Source organism: Xiphophorus couchianus, chromosome 8, assembly GCF_001444195.1.
Source record: "Xiphophorus couchianus chromosome 8, X_couchianus-1.0, whole genome shotgun sequence".
NCBI classification, from domain to species: Eukaryota; Metazoa; Chordata; class Actinopteri; order Cyprinodontiformes; family Poeciliidae; genus Xiphophorus; species Xiphophorus couchianus.
This window is the reverse complement of record NC_040235.1, coordinates 1,003,941-1,020,926: the sequence shown is the minus strand read 5'-3', so window position 1 is coordinate 1,020,926 and position 16,986 is coordinate 1,003,941. Positions and strand designations below refer to the sequence as shown.

The window sequence follows — 16,986 nt, the reverse complement described above, 5'->3', positions numbered from 1 at the left end:
CATTCATCTCTAAAATTGATTCCTGCTTCGTCTGCCGATTGTTTGTAATCGATGAGGTGATTTGACCTCTGACCTCTGGTTTCATTCTAACGCTGCTTCTCTCTCTGTCCAGTCAGTAAATTGATCTGAAGCTTTTAAATCTGTACAAAACGTCTCTGATGTTCTTTCAGACCTGAACCTTTTTGTTTTTATGTCACTGATAATAAAACGCTGAAGGTCGCTGCGCCGCGCTGAAGGTCGCTGCGCCGCGGCGCTAACAGCTTTCCAGGGATTGATTATTGGATTTCTGAACGTGTCAGCAGTAAATTCATCTGTGTGTTCAGATCAGAGGAAAACCAGCAGCAGAAAAGTCCAGAGATTAAAAATGACCCCTTCCTGCTGCCGTAGTGGAAGCAGGTCAGAGCGCAGCGCGGCGACAGCAGTAAACAAACAGCTTCAGCAACCAGGGATTCAGCAACAAACAGCCTCAACATCCACTTAAAGTTGCTTAATGTGTCAACGCTGCCGTCTCCTGGTTTTAGGCATCTAAACAAACAAGCAATTATTCCTGAAGCTGAAACTGAGATTATCAGGAAACTCCTGATGCTAATTTAGAGCAACAGCTACAAAAACATTTATTTAAAATATGATTAAAACCAGAATCCAGACGGTGAATAATTATATTCAGTTTTTATGATTCTAAATGCTTTCAAACGTTGCTGCTGCTGCTTGTTGCTAAGACTTTGTGTTGGTTCAGTGAACAGCGTAGACGTCTGCTAATCCGCTAATAGCAGAGCTAGTTTTTACCTTAGCGCTTTAGCATTTTAGCTCATGTTGAAAACATTTATTGCTTTAACTTCCCCTGAACACTGACATACATGAATTATTTTGAGAACTTCTCCATGTTCTCCTTATGACACCTTATAGGAATCAACATGGCTGAATTTAGCGCTTTAGCAATAGCATGTGTTCAAAACCATTTTGGTATAGGGCTTTAGCGTTAGCAGAACTAGTGTTTATTAGGATGATTCAGGGTTAGCATAAAGGTTAAAATATTTAAACTTCAATGAATAATAACTAACAGTTTGGCATCATGTCAATATTTATGTTAGCTTTGTGAATTAGCCACAGGTTGATTGATTAGCAGGCTAACGATCTGCTGAATGATGAGTCCCTCTGAGCTCCATCTGTTATTTTAGAGGAAAGCTTCATTCTGGAAGTAGAAGAATAAATAAAATCTGATCCTGGTTCAGCCGTGAGCTTGGAGCTGACTGAGATTCTGTTGCTACAGAACAAGCAGAATTCCCGACCCGGTTCTGCTCGGGCCTAATCCCTCTGACGCCCAGAGCGCTGACTCAGCAGGGAGCATTACGGCTCGGTCAGCGGCGCCGCCTCTGACATCAGAGATTGCCGCGGCGACCTCAGCGCACTGAGCGCCAGCAGTCACTGACAAATACACAAATATCCACAGAAATCTCATATTTAAACCAGATAAACCAAATTAAACGAGTCGCTGCAGAGATGGATGGAGTTTGAAGGATCTCCTGTAGAGGTCTGTGTTACAACACTTCTGGAAATCCCTCTGACTGAAGACATCCTGTTGTTTTATGGCTCATGAATTCCTGAATTTCCTCTTTCCTGTAAAAACAGGAACATAAACTGAAATATGAAGCAGATTGTGAATCTTTCTGTCTTACTGTGTTTCTGTTTCCAGAACGACCTTTCAGACGACAACTTCAGATCCAAGGTCACGCAGGTGCACAAGGTGAGGTCGGGCCGGCAGGCGGTGATTGTGGCTCTCAGGCGTCCCAGACAGTTTGCTGTGTTTGTCCAGGACTTCTCCCTGGAGACGTTTGGCGGCCCGGTGTTCGCCGCTCTGCGCGCGTCGCTAGGAATCACAGATGACGAGTATCTGCAGTCTCTGTGCTCAGAAAGCTGCTACCTGCAGTTCATCAGCAACTCCAAGAGCAAAGCTGACTTCTTCCTGACGTGAGTCTGCTCCTCACTCAGCAGAAAAACTAACGGGAATCAATCAATCCATCACATTTTCTTTGTGTAGCACATTTCAGCAGCAGGCATTTCAAAGAGCTTTACATCATTACAAACACAGAATCACAATGAAACATAGAATCAATAATCAAAACACAGCATTAAGTCAAGTTCCATCAATAAATTTGTAATTGATTACGTTTCAAACACAATCCTAAACAGGTGGGTTTTTAGTCGAGATTTAAAAGAAGTCAGTGTTTCAGCTGTTTTACAGTTTTCTGGAAGTTTGTTCCAAATTTGTGGTGCATAGATGCTGAAAGCTGCTTCTCCTCGTTTGGTTCTGGTTCTGGGGATGCAGAGCAGAACCAGAACCAGAACCTGAGAGGTCTGGAAGGTTGATACAACAACAGCAGATCTTTAATGTATTGTGGTGCTAAGCTGTTCAGTGATTTATAAACTAACAACAGTATTTTAAAGTCTATTCTTTGAGCTACAGGGAGCCAGTGGAGGGACTTTAAAACTGGTGTTATGTGCTCTATCTTCCTGGTTTTAGTCAGAACGCCAGCAGCAGCATCTGGATCAGCTGCAGCTGTTTGATTGATTTGTTGGACAGACCTGTGAAGACCTGGGAAACAAAAACTGACCTGGTTACAAGGCATAGACAGAAATACATAAATCAGAAGATTAGAGAAAAGCTGCATGTTAGCAAGGATTTCAACCACTATAACATTATTAGCTAATGCTAACAAAATAATTTTAGTAGCATAGCTGCTAATATTAGTTAGCTATGGGATCTTGTTTTCCAGATGTCTACTGTTATACGTTTATAAGCTAATGCTAATAAAATAGCTTTTTTAGGACAGTTGCTAACATTTGTCATTCTTCGCTATTGCAGGTTATTTTAATGTTTGCTGCTATAAGTTTATTAGCTAAAGCCAACAAAATATGTTTATTTGTGTAGCTGCTAACATTTGTCAACTATATCAGGTGATGCTGACCCAAAACTTAGCTTTTATTAGCGTAGTTGCTAACATTAATGAATGGTAACTGTGGTTAGCTGACATGCTAACTGTAGGATGTTTAACAGCACGTGTTCATTGATGCGTTTTGTGTTTTTGAACCTTCAGAAATGATAAACGTTTTTTCCTGAAGACTCAAAACAAACGGGAGATTAAATTCCTTCTGTCCAACCTGAAGATCTACGTGGAGCATCTGAGGAAGTTCCCACATTCACTGCTGGTCAAGTTCTTAGGTACAACCCACGACCTGACCTTTAGCCCGACCTTTAACCCGACCAGCTGACGATGGAGGACTCGTCGTCTTGATGATTCTTGTTTTCCTTTCAGGAGTTCACCGGATCCGGATCCCTCCCGGTCGGAAGGTAAAGATCCGCTTTGACCCGGTTCTCTGGTTCTGAATGTCTGGATCAGGATCTGAGGAATCTTTAAACAAAGTGATTTTTTTTCATTCCAAAATGTAGCATTATCAAAACAAATTAAAAATTCAGAAAACAAATGTGATTTTTGTGTTACAAGTGAAAAAATCTGCTAATGCTAACTGTGCTTTAATATTTAGTTGATCTTCTGTATCTGGGTGAAAAATTACCTGCAAATTAATTTTCTGAGATTTTAGAAACTAAACTAAATAAATTACTTGTTGAGATTTTGTGTTTTTGAGTTACTTCCTGTAGAAACCGCCTGATAACAGGAAGTAGGCGCTGCTCTGATAGCTAAATGTTTGAATTTCTTCTTCTGCTGTTTTGTGGATCTGAACGTTTGGCGCCTCCTGCTGGATCATCTCATCTTTTCTTCTTGGCAGAAATATTTCATCGTAATGCAGAGCGTCTTTTACCCGGACGAACGCATCAACGCCCGGTGAGTCTGGACCGCTGAGGTCCGGGTCGGTCCTGGTTCTGATTGGTCCTGGTTCCAGGTCGGTCCTGGTAATGGTCAGTTCTGGTACCAGGTCCGGGTCGGTCCTGGTTCCAGATTGGTTCTGGTTCTGGTCAGTTTTGGTTCCAGGTCCGGGTCAGTCCTGGTTCCAGGTTGGTTCTGGTTCTGGGTTGGTCCTGGTTCTGGTCAGTTCTGGTTCCAGGTCCGGGTCGGTCCTGGTTCCGGTCAGGTCCAGTGACGCTGCCTGTGTTCTGCAGGTACGACATCAAAGGCTGCCAGGTGAGCCGGTGGACGGACCCGGCGCCGGAGGGCAGCCAGATCATCGTGGTTCTGAAGGACCTGAACTTTGAAGGCCAGTTCATCACACTGGGTGAGGAAGAGGAGGAGGAGGAAGGTGCAGCGCGCCCTCTGCTGGTCACACAGAGAACTACTTCTGTCCTCCAGAACCGAACCAGTTCAGTCTGAAAACATCTGAAAAACCTGCTGGATTCAGGTCTGGACTTTGACTAGGCCATTCTAACTGACGAGTCAGCGTTGATCTAATCCATCCCATAATATCTCTGGATTGTGTCAGAAACCAAAGCTCAGATTTTTAATGGTAAAAATGTAGGAAGTTCTGCTTCACTGTAAAACATTAAAGTTTGTTTTTGTTAAACCATGAAAACGAAACTCAAAGTTTCCAAACCGCCTGGTTCCGTTCTGACACCGACCCGGGTCTCTGTGTGAGTTTGTTGTGTTTTTTGGTATTTGTTGTATTTGTTGACTTTGGTTGTGTTGTGTGCAGAGCGGCAGCGCTCCTGGCTCGTCCAGCAGGTGGAGATCGACACCAGCTTCCTGGAGCGGCTCAACGTTCTGGACTACAGCCTCCTGCTGGCCCACCAGCCGCTGCACCACGACGAGCGGAACCAGAACCTGTCTTTCGCCTCGCTCATCGTCAGAACCAAGAAGTCCGTCAGCTCCGCTGGCTCCACTCACAGAGAGCTAAATAATTACCTAAACATTTATCTGGCTAACATGCTAGGTAGTTAGCCAGATAAATATGGCGTTTACAAACTAGCTAAATAGTAAGATACATATTTAGCTGGCTGAATGTTTTGCTTGCTAAGTATTTAGCTTAGCTAGCTATTACAAACTCTGCAAAGTTTATAGTAGTTAGCTAAGTATTAGTTAGTAGCATAAATTTAGCTAATACTTAGCTTTCTTTACCAAAACATTTGTATTGATAAATATCAATACAGATGTTCCTACCAATGGATCTATTGAAACAGCTTTTATTTTGATAGTCCACTTCCGCTTATCAGCAAGTGAATTTGCATGTGGCTAAGTATTTAGCTTGCTAGCCTGAGGGTTGTGTTTGTCAGATTACAGTTATTGTTCTCTCGCTGCTCTGTGGGAAGAATGTGAATCACCATGGCAACCAGTCCGTTCATCAATCAGCTTCATTCGTCGCCTCCGTAATTTCTATAAATGTGATTATCTGATCAGAACAGATTAGATTAGGGAGCAGAGCAGATGCCGCATCTCAATTAGCCTCCGTCTCCATGGTAACGGCTAATGGGTTGGGTTCCAGCCCAGTTCGGTGATCCTGACCCTGTGGGAGTGAAACGGACGCTGGACGTTTTCTGGTCCGTCTCCTCAGAACTTTAAATGGAATAATTATCGACCCGGTTCTAATCTCAGGCCCAGTTCTGTCCAGAATCCCGTAAGTCTGCCTCACTTCCTGTCTGGTACCGTTCCAGGTCCGTGAACCCCGGGTCCAGCCCGATACACGCCGAAGTCCCAGGAGCGGTTCTGAACGACGACGCCGGACTGTCACCGGAACCGGACTCGGGCTTAACGTCGTCCCAGGACCGAGACGACTCGTCCCGGACGAGTCCGCGACCCGCCGGATCCGGCGCCGACTCGCCCGACGACTTTAGGGCCCAGAACCGGCGGCTGCTGCCGAACCTGAAGAACCCGCTGCACGTCATCGACGGACCCGAGCAGCGCTACTTCATCGGCATCATCGACGTCTTCACCGTCTACGGCCTGAAGAAGCGGCTGGAGCATCTGTGGAAGAGCCTGAGGCATCATGGCCGCTCCTTCTCCACCGTCAGCCCGCAGGAGTACAGCGGCCGCCTGCGGCGCTGGGTCCAGAACCACACCGACTAGACCCGCTGGGTCCAGAACCACACCGACTAGACCAGCTGGGTCCAGAACCACACCGACTAGACCCGCTGGGTCCAGAACCACACCGACTAGACCCGCTGGGTCCAGAACCACACCGACTAGACCAGCTGGGTCCAGAACTACACCGACTAGACCAGCTGGGTCCAGAACCACAACGACTAGACCAGAACCACACTAACTAGACGACCCGCCTCCTTCAACTCACAGAACCAGAACCGCTGAGTTTCTGGTTTCTAAATGAAAAGAAAACAAACTTGTTAAAGAACAAACTAAACCATCGTTGTGCATCAGGTCAAAGGTTAAAGGTCACGGCTGCCCGCCAGGGTTGAAGGAGAAAGTCTCTTCTCTCTAGAAACAAGATGGCCGCCGGACTGAGGTCATCAAAGCCGAGATATCATGACGACGCCCTCTGGACCGGTGGTGGAGGCATCAGGATGTGGGCTTTCTCTGTCTCTCAGTCAATGATTGGACTAGACCAGGGGCGTCCAAAGTTGCGGCCTGGGCTCCATTTCTGGCTCTTGGACTGATTTTTGCGGCCGCCAGCTGCAGCTCAGGAAAGAAGCAAACTTCTGATCTAGATTAGATTAGGGAGATTAAATCTTCCTAATCTAATCTGATGCAAATAAATTCAAATTCAAAAATGCTTTATTGATCCCAGTCCTTAAAGTCTTAAAACGTCTTAAAGTCATTTTTAAAAAATGTGCATTGGTCTTAAATACACCAATCACAGGCCTTAAATTTGGTCTGTAGCTAGCTGCTAATATCCCCATGCTAACTAGTTAGCTAGCTTGTTTTGGACGTTGATTTTGGTTCGGTTCTGTTATGCTGGATCCTCCAAACATCACCTGGATTTCGACGTTTCTGTCTGAAGTTTCATTTCAGCTGGAATTAAAAACGTCTTAAATTTGATTTTCTGAAACCTGCAGATGTTAAAAAGTATTTAACCGACAAACCAACGTTGCTTTTTAGCTAAATACGAGCAGAAAACAAAACAAAAATGGCCGACTGGTTTTATTGACTTTATTTATTTATTGGAAGTGATTTTACAAACTTCCGAATCTTCAAACTGCAGCAGAATTCATGACCGATGTGAGATCCTGATGAAGATCCAGGAAGTAAGTACACCCTGCTGGATCACAGGGTGCACTTACTTACTTCCTTACTTTCCAGATGATGGTTTAGTCTCTGATCTGCTGCGTCTCAATATGCATCATTGTTATTTATTGGACGTCTTTCTGCCTTACAGGATCATCCATGATGATGTTTTGTTTGAACTGTGTGACCTTTAAATTAATAGTTTGGATTTTATTTCATGTTTTTTGTTATAAATCTGTATTTTTATGCAAACCGGCCTGAAAGGCCTGCGGTCTAGTCCAAGAAACAAACATTACAAATCCTTCATTCGGAGGATTTCTGCCTTCGATTAGCTTCACCAAAGGCCCACAGCATGATGCTGCCTCTGCCAGCCACAGAACCCAGCTGCTCCCTTTCCCGTTGCTCCGTTTGTTCCTCAGGAGTTCTGATCCGACCGGATCCTCAGACGGTTTCATGATTTCCTCTACAGGAAGTAATTCGTCTGTCTTTGAGGAACTTTGACCCGTTTGTTTCTGTCCAGAACTGAATCCAATAAAACCTGGTTTGGATCCAGATCAGAACCTCCAGCAGCTAGTTCCTTTGGGTCAGAACCTCCAGCAGCTAGCTCCTTTGGGTCAGAACCTCCAGCAGCTAGCTCCTTCGGGTCAGAACCTCCAGCAGCTAGTTCCTTTGGGTCAGAACCTCCAGCAGCTAGCTCCTTCGGGTCAGAACCTCCAGCTGCTAGCTCCTTTGGGTCAGAACCTCCAGCTGCTAGCTCCTTCGGGTCAGAACCTCCAGCAGCTAGCTCCTTCGGGTCAGAACCTCCAGCTGCTAGCTCCTTTGGGTCAGAACCTCCAGCTGCTAGCTCCTTCGGGTCAGAACCTCCAGCAGCTAGCTCCTTCGGGTCAGAACCTCCAGCTGCTAGCTCCTTCGGGTCAGAACCTCCAGCAGCTAGCTCCACCTTCACCATCAAAAGCCTCTCAGTCCTGAACCTTCAGAACCCGACACAAATCTGATCTGATGCCTGGAAGCAGAGCTGGACACGCTAATGCTAATGCGCTAATAGCAGAGCTACTTTTTTGTTTAGCGCTTTAGCTAGGTTTCCTAACAATTAGAGCATTTAGCTACCTTAGCTTCATCTAAATAGCATGTCAGTGTAGCACTTTAACTTTAGCTTCTCCTAAATAGCATGTTGGTGTAGCGCGTTAGCATTAGCTTTTGTTAAATACCGTGTTGGTCTAGCACTGTAGTGTTAGTGTAACTAATGGCTATGATGAGTTATTTAGATTTAGCGCAGTTAGCTTTTTAAGTAGCAGTGCCCACCACTGACTTGTTGAGTTCAGGCTACTTTAGGTCAAAGGTCAGTGAGGATTAGCAGGTTTTTCCGTAGTGACGGCAGGAAGCAGCAGGAAGCGGATCGATCGGTGGATCATCTGATCAGAATCTCCAGTGATCCAAACTTTTGTTTTGGTTCTAGAACTGAGAAACTAAATGTTTAGTTCTGGTCCAGAAACATCTGATGAACCGGAACCAGAAACTTTCAGGTCCAAACAGGATGGCTCCCAGTGAAGGGAACTGGAACCAAACCCGGGTCGGATCCAGAACTCCTGTTGGATCCGGTGAACTCCTCAGGGACCGAACCCTTAGGCCCAAAGCGGGTTCAGCTCCTGCAGACGTCCGTCATGATAAAACTGTTTCTGTTGCCTGAGAGGCAGGAATGATGTGAACGGATGAAACATCTTTGCTTTTTACCGCCTGAAATAAAGAGCTAAAGAAAGAAACTGTTTTATTTCACTTTCCTCGCCTGTTGGCTGCTAACTGCTAACTGCTAACAGTTTTTCTCTAGTGAAGTTTCACAAAAGAGCAAAAACCAGTTGGTAAAAGTCTCATGTCAGACACAGCTAACAGCTAGCTGTGCTAATGTAATGTTAAATGTTTTCAACGTTAGCGAAAGTGCTAAATGAAAAATTAGCTCCACTATTAGCGGTACAGACATTTATGCCAATAGAAACTCAAACCATTTGTGTTTATTTCCCAGTTGGTCATAAATCTCATAAATGTTCCTGCTCATTCTGATTTGCAGAGAATATTTGAAATATTCAACAGGAAATACCTGGAGGCGGCGCTACGTGACATGCTAACGGCTGGCGTTCGCTAAGCAGCCGCCATTGTTTTTGCTTGAGGCTGATTGGCTGATATCTGAAGAGCAGAGATGTTAGCTTTACAGTGGAGCCATTTTGTTTCCACTGTTTATTAATGAATATTAAAATATCTCTGTTGTTTGAACCAGTTATAAATATTTAGTTGGGATTTTTCTTTCCTCTCAGTTTGTTAACTTTGTTTTGTCTTTAGGACCAATGATTTTGATTTTTATTATCAGACTTTAAATACATCCAGTTATTTATTTTATTTGTTTATTTGAGTTTATTTGGTAGGAACAGACAAACTGAACAAAACAGCAGTCATAGTGCAACCCTAACCCTTGTCCAGATGGGCTTTTAAAAAATACCTCTAAAAGTTAAAATGATAATCATTTAAAATAGCACAGCATAATGTTGCCGACATTTACAAACAGTGAAACATTAAACATCAAAAATGGCTACAGTTCTGTTTTTGACATAACCAGAGTTTTGTTATCTGAAGCTCATTTCAGTTATTTTAACTCGTTTTAGTTTTTCCAACTTTCCTACAATTACTTAAATTTTTTAATAAATAGAGAGTTAAAAATAGAGTTGAATCTGGTTTGTGTTTTTCTACATGTGAGGTGAAAGCAGATAAAACTGAAATAAAATAAGATGATAATAACTGGCTGGTTGTTTCTGTGGAGTCAAAAGGACGTTAACGTTTTGGAAGTGCTGTTCCATCCATGACCACCAGAGGGAGCCAGAGAGCTAAATATGAACTACCAGAGACAGAGTAAGAATAAACTCCAGATCTGCTGATGGCTCATTCTGACTCTCAGTTCAGGTTTTATGTTAAACCTTCCAGGTTTGGAGCTTCGTTTCTGTTTCATTATTATTTTTATTTTATTTCAGTGATTCCACTTTATTATTTTTACTTCTTGTGTCGTTTTTCTTTGTTTTTGTAGTTTAGTTTCTGAGGTCAAGTTATTCTTTTAGATTCCTGTCGTGTGTTCTCGCTCACCCCCTGTGCCATTTACTCTCTCTCTCTCTCTCTCTCACACACACACACACACACACACACCTGTGAGGGAGAGAGAGAGAGGTTAATGTTACTTTCTCACATGGAACCAGTTTGGGTGAATTTTTACTTTGTGAATAAAACAAAAAGTAAAATATTTTAATCTGTCTCTGATGAAGGCTCCTCCTCATCCTCCTTGTCTTTCTTCCTGAGTCTAAAAATAAACGGTGAGGTAAGAAACTCTGTGGGTGTTCGCCAATAAAAGGCCGCGGGATGCGGAAAGGAGCAGATCAGGAGATGGAGGCTCTCAGCGGCAGCGGACCGGTGGAGGTCAGGGGGCACCGAGAGGAAGAGTCCCTCCTCATCCTCATCAACCATTGCCGGGAGATGAAGCAGCAGGAGGTCCGGCTGAGGCTCATCACGCTGCTGCTGCTGCTGGGCTGCGCCGCCGCCTTCATCTTCATCAGCTGCGCGGATCTCAGTCAGCGGAGAGCCGCGGTAAGAGCCGCCGCCGGCAGGGGGCGCCCTGCGGCGGCGGAAACATCCAGGCTGGTTCTCCTGACTCTACTGAAGGTTCTGACAGGTTCAGGTTCGGTTCGGCTTCTAAAACCACCAGAACCTGCTCAGTTCATCCGAACCGCCTCCGGTGTTCCGGGAGAGTTCGGATTGTTACGAACCGGACTGGACCGGACCGAACCGAACTTCCTGCAGAGTCAGACTGATAATGGAAATGACAATAAATAAATCCTGGAGGTCTGAGGAGATCCATGAGTCAGGCAAAAGGAGCCCGGACCCAGAATCCACTGCAGAACCGAACCGAACCTGGACCTGCTGTCCATATTTATGGATAAAATTCTTTTGAATTTTTCTGATTCTAATTTTTTGCTGCGACTCGAAATGATCATAATCCATCCATCCATCCATCCATTTTCTGTTCACCCTTGTCCCTAATGGGGTCGGGAGGGTTGCCGGTGCCTATCTCCAGCTACGTTCCAGGCGGGAGGCGGGGTTCACCCTGGACAGGTCGCCAGTCTGTCGCAGATGATCATAATTGAAAAGTATATTAAAAGATGAATTATTTGCTTCATATTTAAAGTAAAACCAGCAGCTGGTTTCAGGACCTTCCTGAGTTCAGCCTGGTTCGGATTAAAGATACGGTCCAAACAAAAACAGCAAAGATTTGAGCTAGCCTAAAAATGGCGGTTCATTTCTCAACCTCATATTTTTATTTTTTTATTCATTTATCATAAATAAATGTCACAGTTTAAACTAATCATTCAGATAAATATTTCTGAAGCAAATGCAAATTATTTAACTCAAAGCTAAACATTCAGCCACTTAGCTAAATAATTAGCCTCAAACTATATTTAGCTTGCTAAGTAAATATTGAGTTTGAAGCTAAATATTTAGCTTCTAACAAAATATTTAGGTCCATATTAGTGAAGTAGCTTGTTAGCTAAACATTTAGCTTCAAACTAGTTAGCAAGCTAAATATTTCCCCCAGGCGGAGTGATGATAATGGTATTTGTTTGAAGCTAAATATTAATGTGTAGCTTGCTAGCAAAATACTTCATTTGATTGAATAACTTGGTTAAAATACCTTTTTAAAATGAAAGGCCCTTTTTCTCTGACAGGCTAAATAACCCGAATCATTCCTGGTCATTTTTCACTGTAACTTTAAAAATAGCGCCCCCTGTGGTTTAGATTTATTAGATCCTGCTAGTTTCCTGACCTGATCAGACCCAGATGTTCTGAACGGTTCTGAAGAATTTCCTCTGTTATCCACAGAAATCGTCTGATTCTGATCCGTCCTTCTCGGCCCAGAGGAGAATCTGTCCTGCAGGTACGTTAACTTTCATTTCCTGTCCGTCCAGCTGCTGATCAGAACCAGAACCAGAACCTAACCGCTCACCTTCCTCTGTCTGCAGACGACCCGTCCACAGCCAGTACCAGCAGTTCTCCCACCGCCGGCCCGCTGCGCATCGACCTCAGTGAGTTTTTGTCTTGAGATATTAAAATAAGCAACAGAAACGTTTTAATCTAAACCGAAATGTTTTATCACCTTTAAACTGAGAAAACGGATCAGAACAAAAAGTAAATCAGGAAAAGTTCATCTCTGTGTTCAAACTTTGGATGATGATTCTGATGGAAGTAAAAAATGTCAAGAATCTCGTGGAAACTGAAACGTTTGATCTTTCCAAGGTTTCCACTTGTTTTTATAAAAGTCCCTCAGGGCTGAATCTCTGGACATCAGGATATTCATCTCAATTCATTTCATTATTCAAACAAACTGACAGTGAAACTGACAGCGAAGCAGGGAGATGATCTGTTTCCATGAAGCATTTAGATTTACACAGAAATGAAACAATAAGAACTAATAATCACATTTACAGCATAAAACCATAAAAAACTCAACATATCAAACTGATCCAAATATGCACATAAAATAACAGAATAAATAAGAAATGATTTATGTAAACACTGGGAGGAAGGATCTGTGGTGACGCTGCTTTTAGCTCCCAGGATGCAGCAGCAGAAAATCTGCAGTTTGTTTATAGTTATGATCAGATATGAGACATTATTTAATAAAACTGTTTGCAGGTGAAACTCGATTATTGTGATAAAAATCAGATTTTAGGCGTGCCATGGTGGTGTAGCGGTTAGCGCGACCCGTATTTGGAGGCCTTGAGTTCTCGACGCGGCTGTCGCGGGTTCGACTCCCAGACCCGACGACATTTGCCGCATGTCTTCCCCGTTTCCTGTCAGCCTGCTGTCATATAAGGGGCACTAGAGCCACAAAAGACCCTGGAGGGGTAAAAAATTTTTAAAAAATCAGATTTTAATCCCAGTTATTCAGTTATTGTTCAATCTGAACAGGAAGTGTGTCATTCTGGTTTAGATGCTAAGCTAACGGATGCTAACGGTCCTTCTGCAGATTCCGTTAACGTAGCGAACCTGCTGTCTGGGTCTCAGCTGGAATGGAGAGCCAGGTTCGGCGGCGGCGCCTACAGCCGCGGCCTGTGGGCCATCGTGGTGCCGGAGACCGGACTCTACTTCGTCTACATGAAGTTCGTCTTGAAGGGCCCGGCGCGGGACTTCCGCGTGACGCTGCAGCGGCGGAGCAAAGGCTACGACCGAGACATGGACCTGATGGGGGCCCAGGACGGCGGCCCGTACCCGACGGGGCCCCCGGACGGCGGCGGCGGCCATCACCGGGTCCGGACGGTGTACGTGGGCCAGCTGTTCGACCTGTGGAGAGGAGACCAGCTGAAGGTTCTGATCAGTGAAGGCCAGGAGCTGATCGATCGGGCCTCGTTTGGAGCGTTCAGGACGTAGGAACCGTTACGGCCCGGTTCTGACCCGGTTCCGGTTCTGTTCAGGATGTGATGACTGGAGGAAAATATTCCACTGGACCTGCTTTATATCTAATGTTTGTGACTTTTGCTGTGCAACTTGGAACAATACTCTACTTTTTTAGAGGTTAAAGGTCATTTTATTTATTTTGACCTCTTAGTTTTTTCATTTGACCCCTGAACTCTGACCCCAGAATGCCGGCGCTCCGCTGCAGGTAGAGATGATTGAACTTTGGTTTATTTGAGTTTAATCCAGGTTAATTAGCGTCGTTAGCTCAACAAGCTAACGGCGCTAAAATATCTGATTTATTAACTTTCATTTGATTACAGTTTATTTTAATTTAGCAGATATTTATTTATAACTGGAAAAAAGTTCTACAAAATGAGACAAGATAAAAACAACATGAATCAGAATAATTTTAGTCTTTTATGTTTTGATCTGATCAGGTTTAAGATGTTTGAACTCTGACCCTGGAGGCCAAACCTTTTGCTACTTGGAGCAAAATGTGAAGTTGAATGTTTTCTCTGTGATAAAATATTTTTCATCTTTTTTTAATCAAATGCAATAAACAGATTTACTACTATAATAAAAACAGTATTACTATATTGAATCAAACAGTCTGAAAGTTTCCTTCCAGAGCCACAAGAACTCATCCTGAGGGCAGGAAATGGCCCACGCGCCGCGGTCTGGGCCCCCTGGATAAGTAGATTCTGGGTTTGTGGCTCAGTTTTTGACGTGTTTGTGCTGAGACTCATGAACTGGGTGTTGTTGAATTTCACAGATTTTTGTGGTTTGAGTTCCTCAAAGTGAAACAGAAAACATGAGAGAATAAATGTTAGAATAAATCTTAGATTAAACCTGCGGCCTTCAGAAAACCTCCTGAATCTTCCTGAAACCTCTCTGTGTTCGGACATGATCCGACACGCCGCGTGTTTCTGCTCCTTCCTCCGGTGGCGAAACGCAGCCAGAAACTGGAGTGGGTGGAAGAAAGGCTCTTTAGTGCTGCGTGGGACGAACAGAACAGAGAAAGTTTAACCCTCACAGTTTCACTGTAACCTGAAAAGTTGCATCAGTTCAAAGTGAAACATGAGCAGAAACAGAAACAGAACCTGACAGACGAGTGAAAGGAAAACCTCAGGATTTATTTTCCTTCAGAGGGAAGAACCAGAGAAACAAACAGAAAGTCAGAATTCATCCATATTTACTTTCCAACTGATCCTGGTTATTATGAATTTAATTCATTATTAAAATTATTTGAAAGTTTTTATCTCAGGATGCTGATAACCTGCTGGTTGCTCATGTTGAGTCGCTGATTTTACAGGAACTGAACATGCATGTGGCGACAGTGGAGAGAAAAAACATTATTATAAAAACTCAGACCAAAGTGGAGGTTTTAGAAAACTCTGGATTTGTGTTTCAGGATCTGATACTTTGTTTATTAAGTTTATATTTTAATTCTCTGTTCAGCCTGTCAGTCTGTCCACACAGAGGCCGCCATGTTTAACTCCTAACAGGAAGTCATTGTTTTGAAGCAATCTGATTGACTGGCAGGCTTTAGCTTAGCGCTGCACCGCCCCCTACAGGTTTGGCATGTTTAAATCGACGCTCAGTGACGGATCGATGTGGATAAAAACGTTTCTGAAAACAATCCTGTGTTTGACATTATTTTTAAAACAACGTTTGGACAAAATCTGATCAGATCCGACTGGAGGAAATGAAATATTAGAGGAGAAGATAAATAAAAAGTGACACAAAATAAAATAGAACCAAATAAAAAAGGAAACTAATTAATATAATTGGGAAAAATAAAATAAAAGTGACAACATTAAATTAATAACGGTAGAAATGATAAACAAATAGTATCTGATGACAGACTGTATGATCATGTATGTTGTGAAATTTCTTTATTTTTTTATTCTTACATTTTTGGTTGCAATATTTGGCACAATAATTACTTTATAAAGTCATTTATTTTTTATATTACTGCTGTACTTTAACATGTTCATTTTTATTAATTTAATTTAAAATTTTAACACAATTTTTTTTGTTCCTCCTGGAACCTTTGTATTTGTGTGTTTCTGGTACGCCTGTAAACCTGATGCACCGCTACGTCCGCTAACAGCAGCAACGATGCGTCTTTTTCTGCTTCTAATCGATCTGATTGGATGATGGAAAAGACTATCGCTCTGTTCGAGTTATGCTAAAAGGAGTTAGCCTAGCAGCGAAACTATGCTAAGCTGAAGTAGCACCTCATTGCTAAACATGTAGCAGCTAACGCTAATGTCCAGATTAGAAATTTAATGAATGACCAGAGAAACTTGGTTTCAATCTGATGATGAAGAACAATTAAAAACTACAATAACAATATTTTAGCAGCAAAAAGATTTTTAAATTGAAATGTTTCTAATTTTTCTAAAATAAATACAGATCCTGCCTCCAGCAGGTTCAAATCGAGTCCCACCGCTAGTCTATGTTCATTACCAGCTTTGGCAGGGTGAGTCCTCCGTAGATGGAGTCTAACTAAATGAACTGAGTTTGTTTTTGGTGGCAGAGAGCAGATCCTTCATGTCCTAGTCAAACCCTGACAGCGCAGGCTGCCTGTTGTCTCTCTGTCCAGATTGACACATCTACAGATTAATAACAGACATTCTGACCAGAGAAACGTCTTTTACGGCTCCGCAGCCTCCAGGGAATCCCAGATTGACGCAACGTTGACTGACTCAGAGTTGCTGCAACAATCATTGATGATTTGCTGAATCAGGTTGTTGATGACTCGGCAGAAACCCGATCAGCTGATCGAGGAAAACAGGAGGAATTGATTCACTGCAACTTATTTTAACTTTATATTGTTAGAGTTCAGCAGTAACTAGTTACATTTACTTCATCTTTACTACGCTGTACTTTTACTTTTATAGAGTAATTTTATTATAAAGTCGTTTCTCTTACTTTGAGTAAAATTTGTGGATTTTCTTCCCACTGAATGAAATCAAACATGTTTTAACCAAACCAGAAAAAACCTGCAGCTTCTGTTAAAGTTTCTGAAGTTTTGGACTTTTTTATCAGCTGCTTTTTTTTATGACTTTAAGGTCAGACGATCCAGAAGCAGCAGGATGAAACCTGACCTCTGGGTCACCTGACCTCCTGACCTCCAAGAGGTTCTTTTCTGAATTGTTACAGATTTTGCTGCAGAACAGCTAAACGAGGTCATGGACTTCCAGCCGCCATTTTTATTTCTCCCGGTGATTCTGTAATCGGCTGAATCTGAACCGGTTCAGTCAAAATGTTCGGTTCTTGGCTGAATTAGTTCCTCATGTTTTCCTCCAGTCAGAACTTTTTCAAAGTGCCTGGTTACTTTAAATTTTTAATGTTCCCAGATCTGAGAAACGTC

The 16,986-nt window shown here is 43.1% G+C and overlaps 2 protein-coding genes across 4 annotated transcripts in view; both read left to right on the top strand.

Moving 5' to 3' along the window:
• LOC114149699 (phosphatidylinositol 4-phosphate 5-kinase-like protein 1) overlaps positions 1-8,884 on the top strand; it is an 11,292-nt gene extending 2,408 nt beyond the window's left edge. Inside the window, exons 2-10 of one of the 3 annotated variants that reach the window (XM_028025730.1) lie at positions 1,694-1,744; positions 1,814-1,968; positions 3,096-3,220; positions 3,315-3,349; positions 3,787-3,842; positions 4,118-4,230; positions 4,645-4,807; positions 5,600-6,043; positions 6,194-8,882. In XM_028025730.1, coding sequence (XP_027881531.1) covers positions 1,694-1,744; positions 1,814-1,968; positions 3,096-3,220; positions 3,315-3,349; positions 3,787-3,842; positions 4,118-4,230; positions 4,645-4,807; positions 5,600-6,011 — 1,110 coding nt within the window. In that variant the 3' untranslated portion in view covers positions 6,012-6,043; positions 6,194-8,882. Of the gene's footprint in view, positions 1-1,693; positions 1,745-1,813; positions 1,969-3,095; positions 3,221-3,314; positions 3,350-3,786; positions 3,843-4,117; positions 4,231-4,644; positions 4,808-5,599 lie in introns of all 3 variants that reach the window. The other 2 variants (XM_028025729.1, XM_028025731.1) reach the window with 2 other exon arrangements.
• A 1,428-nt stretch (positions 8,885-10,312) lies between these two features.
• LOC114149703 (uncharacterized) lies at positions 10,313-14,190 on the top strand. The gene is made up of 4 exons (XM_028025736.1): positions 10,313-10,742; positions 12,033-12,087; positions 12,173-12,235; positions 13,180-14,190. Exons 1-4 carry the CDS (start codon positions 10,518-10,520, stop codon positions 13,578-13,580), a joined length of 744 nt encoding a protein of 247 aa, XP_027881537.1. The 5' UTR covers positions 10,313-10,517; the 3' UTR covers positions 13,581-14,190.
• The last annotated feature ends 2,796 nt before the right edge of the window (positions 14,191-16,986 follow it).

Bases quoted from the DNA above. Each gene is read 5' to 3' on its own strand.
- LOC114149703 (XM_028025736.1), top strand. From the start codon at position 10,518: ATGCGGAAAGGAGCAGATCAGGAGATGGAGGCTCTCAGCGGCAGCGGA. The intron at 12,088-12,172 runs GTACGTTAACTT...CTCTGTCTGCAG, and splicing joins GAGGAGAATCTGTCCTGCAG to ACGACCCGTCCACAGCCAGT. The intron at 12,236-13,179 runs GTGAGTTTTTGT...GTCCTTCTGCAG, and splicing joins CCCGCTGCGCATCGACCTCA to ATTCCGTTAACGTAGCGAAC.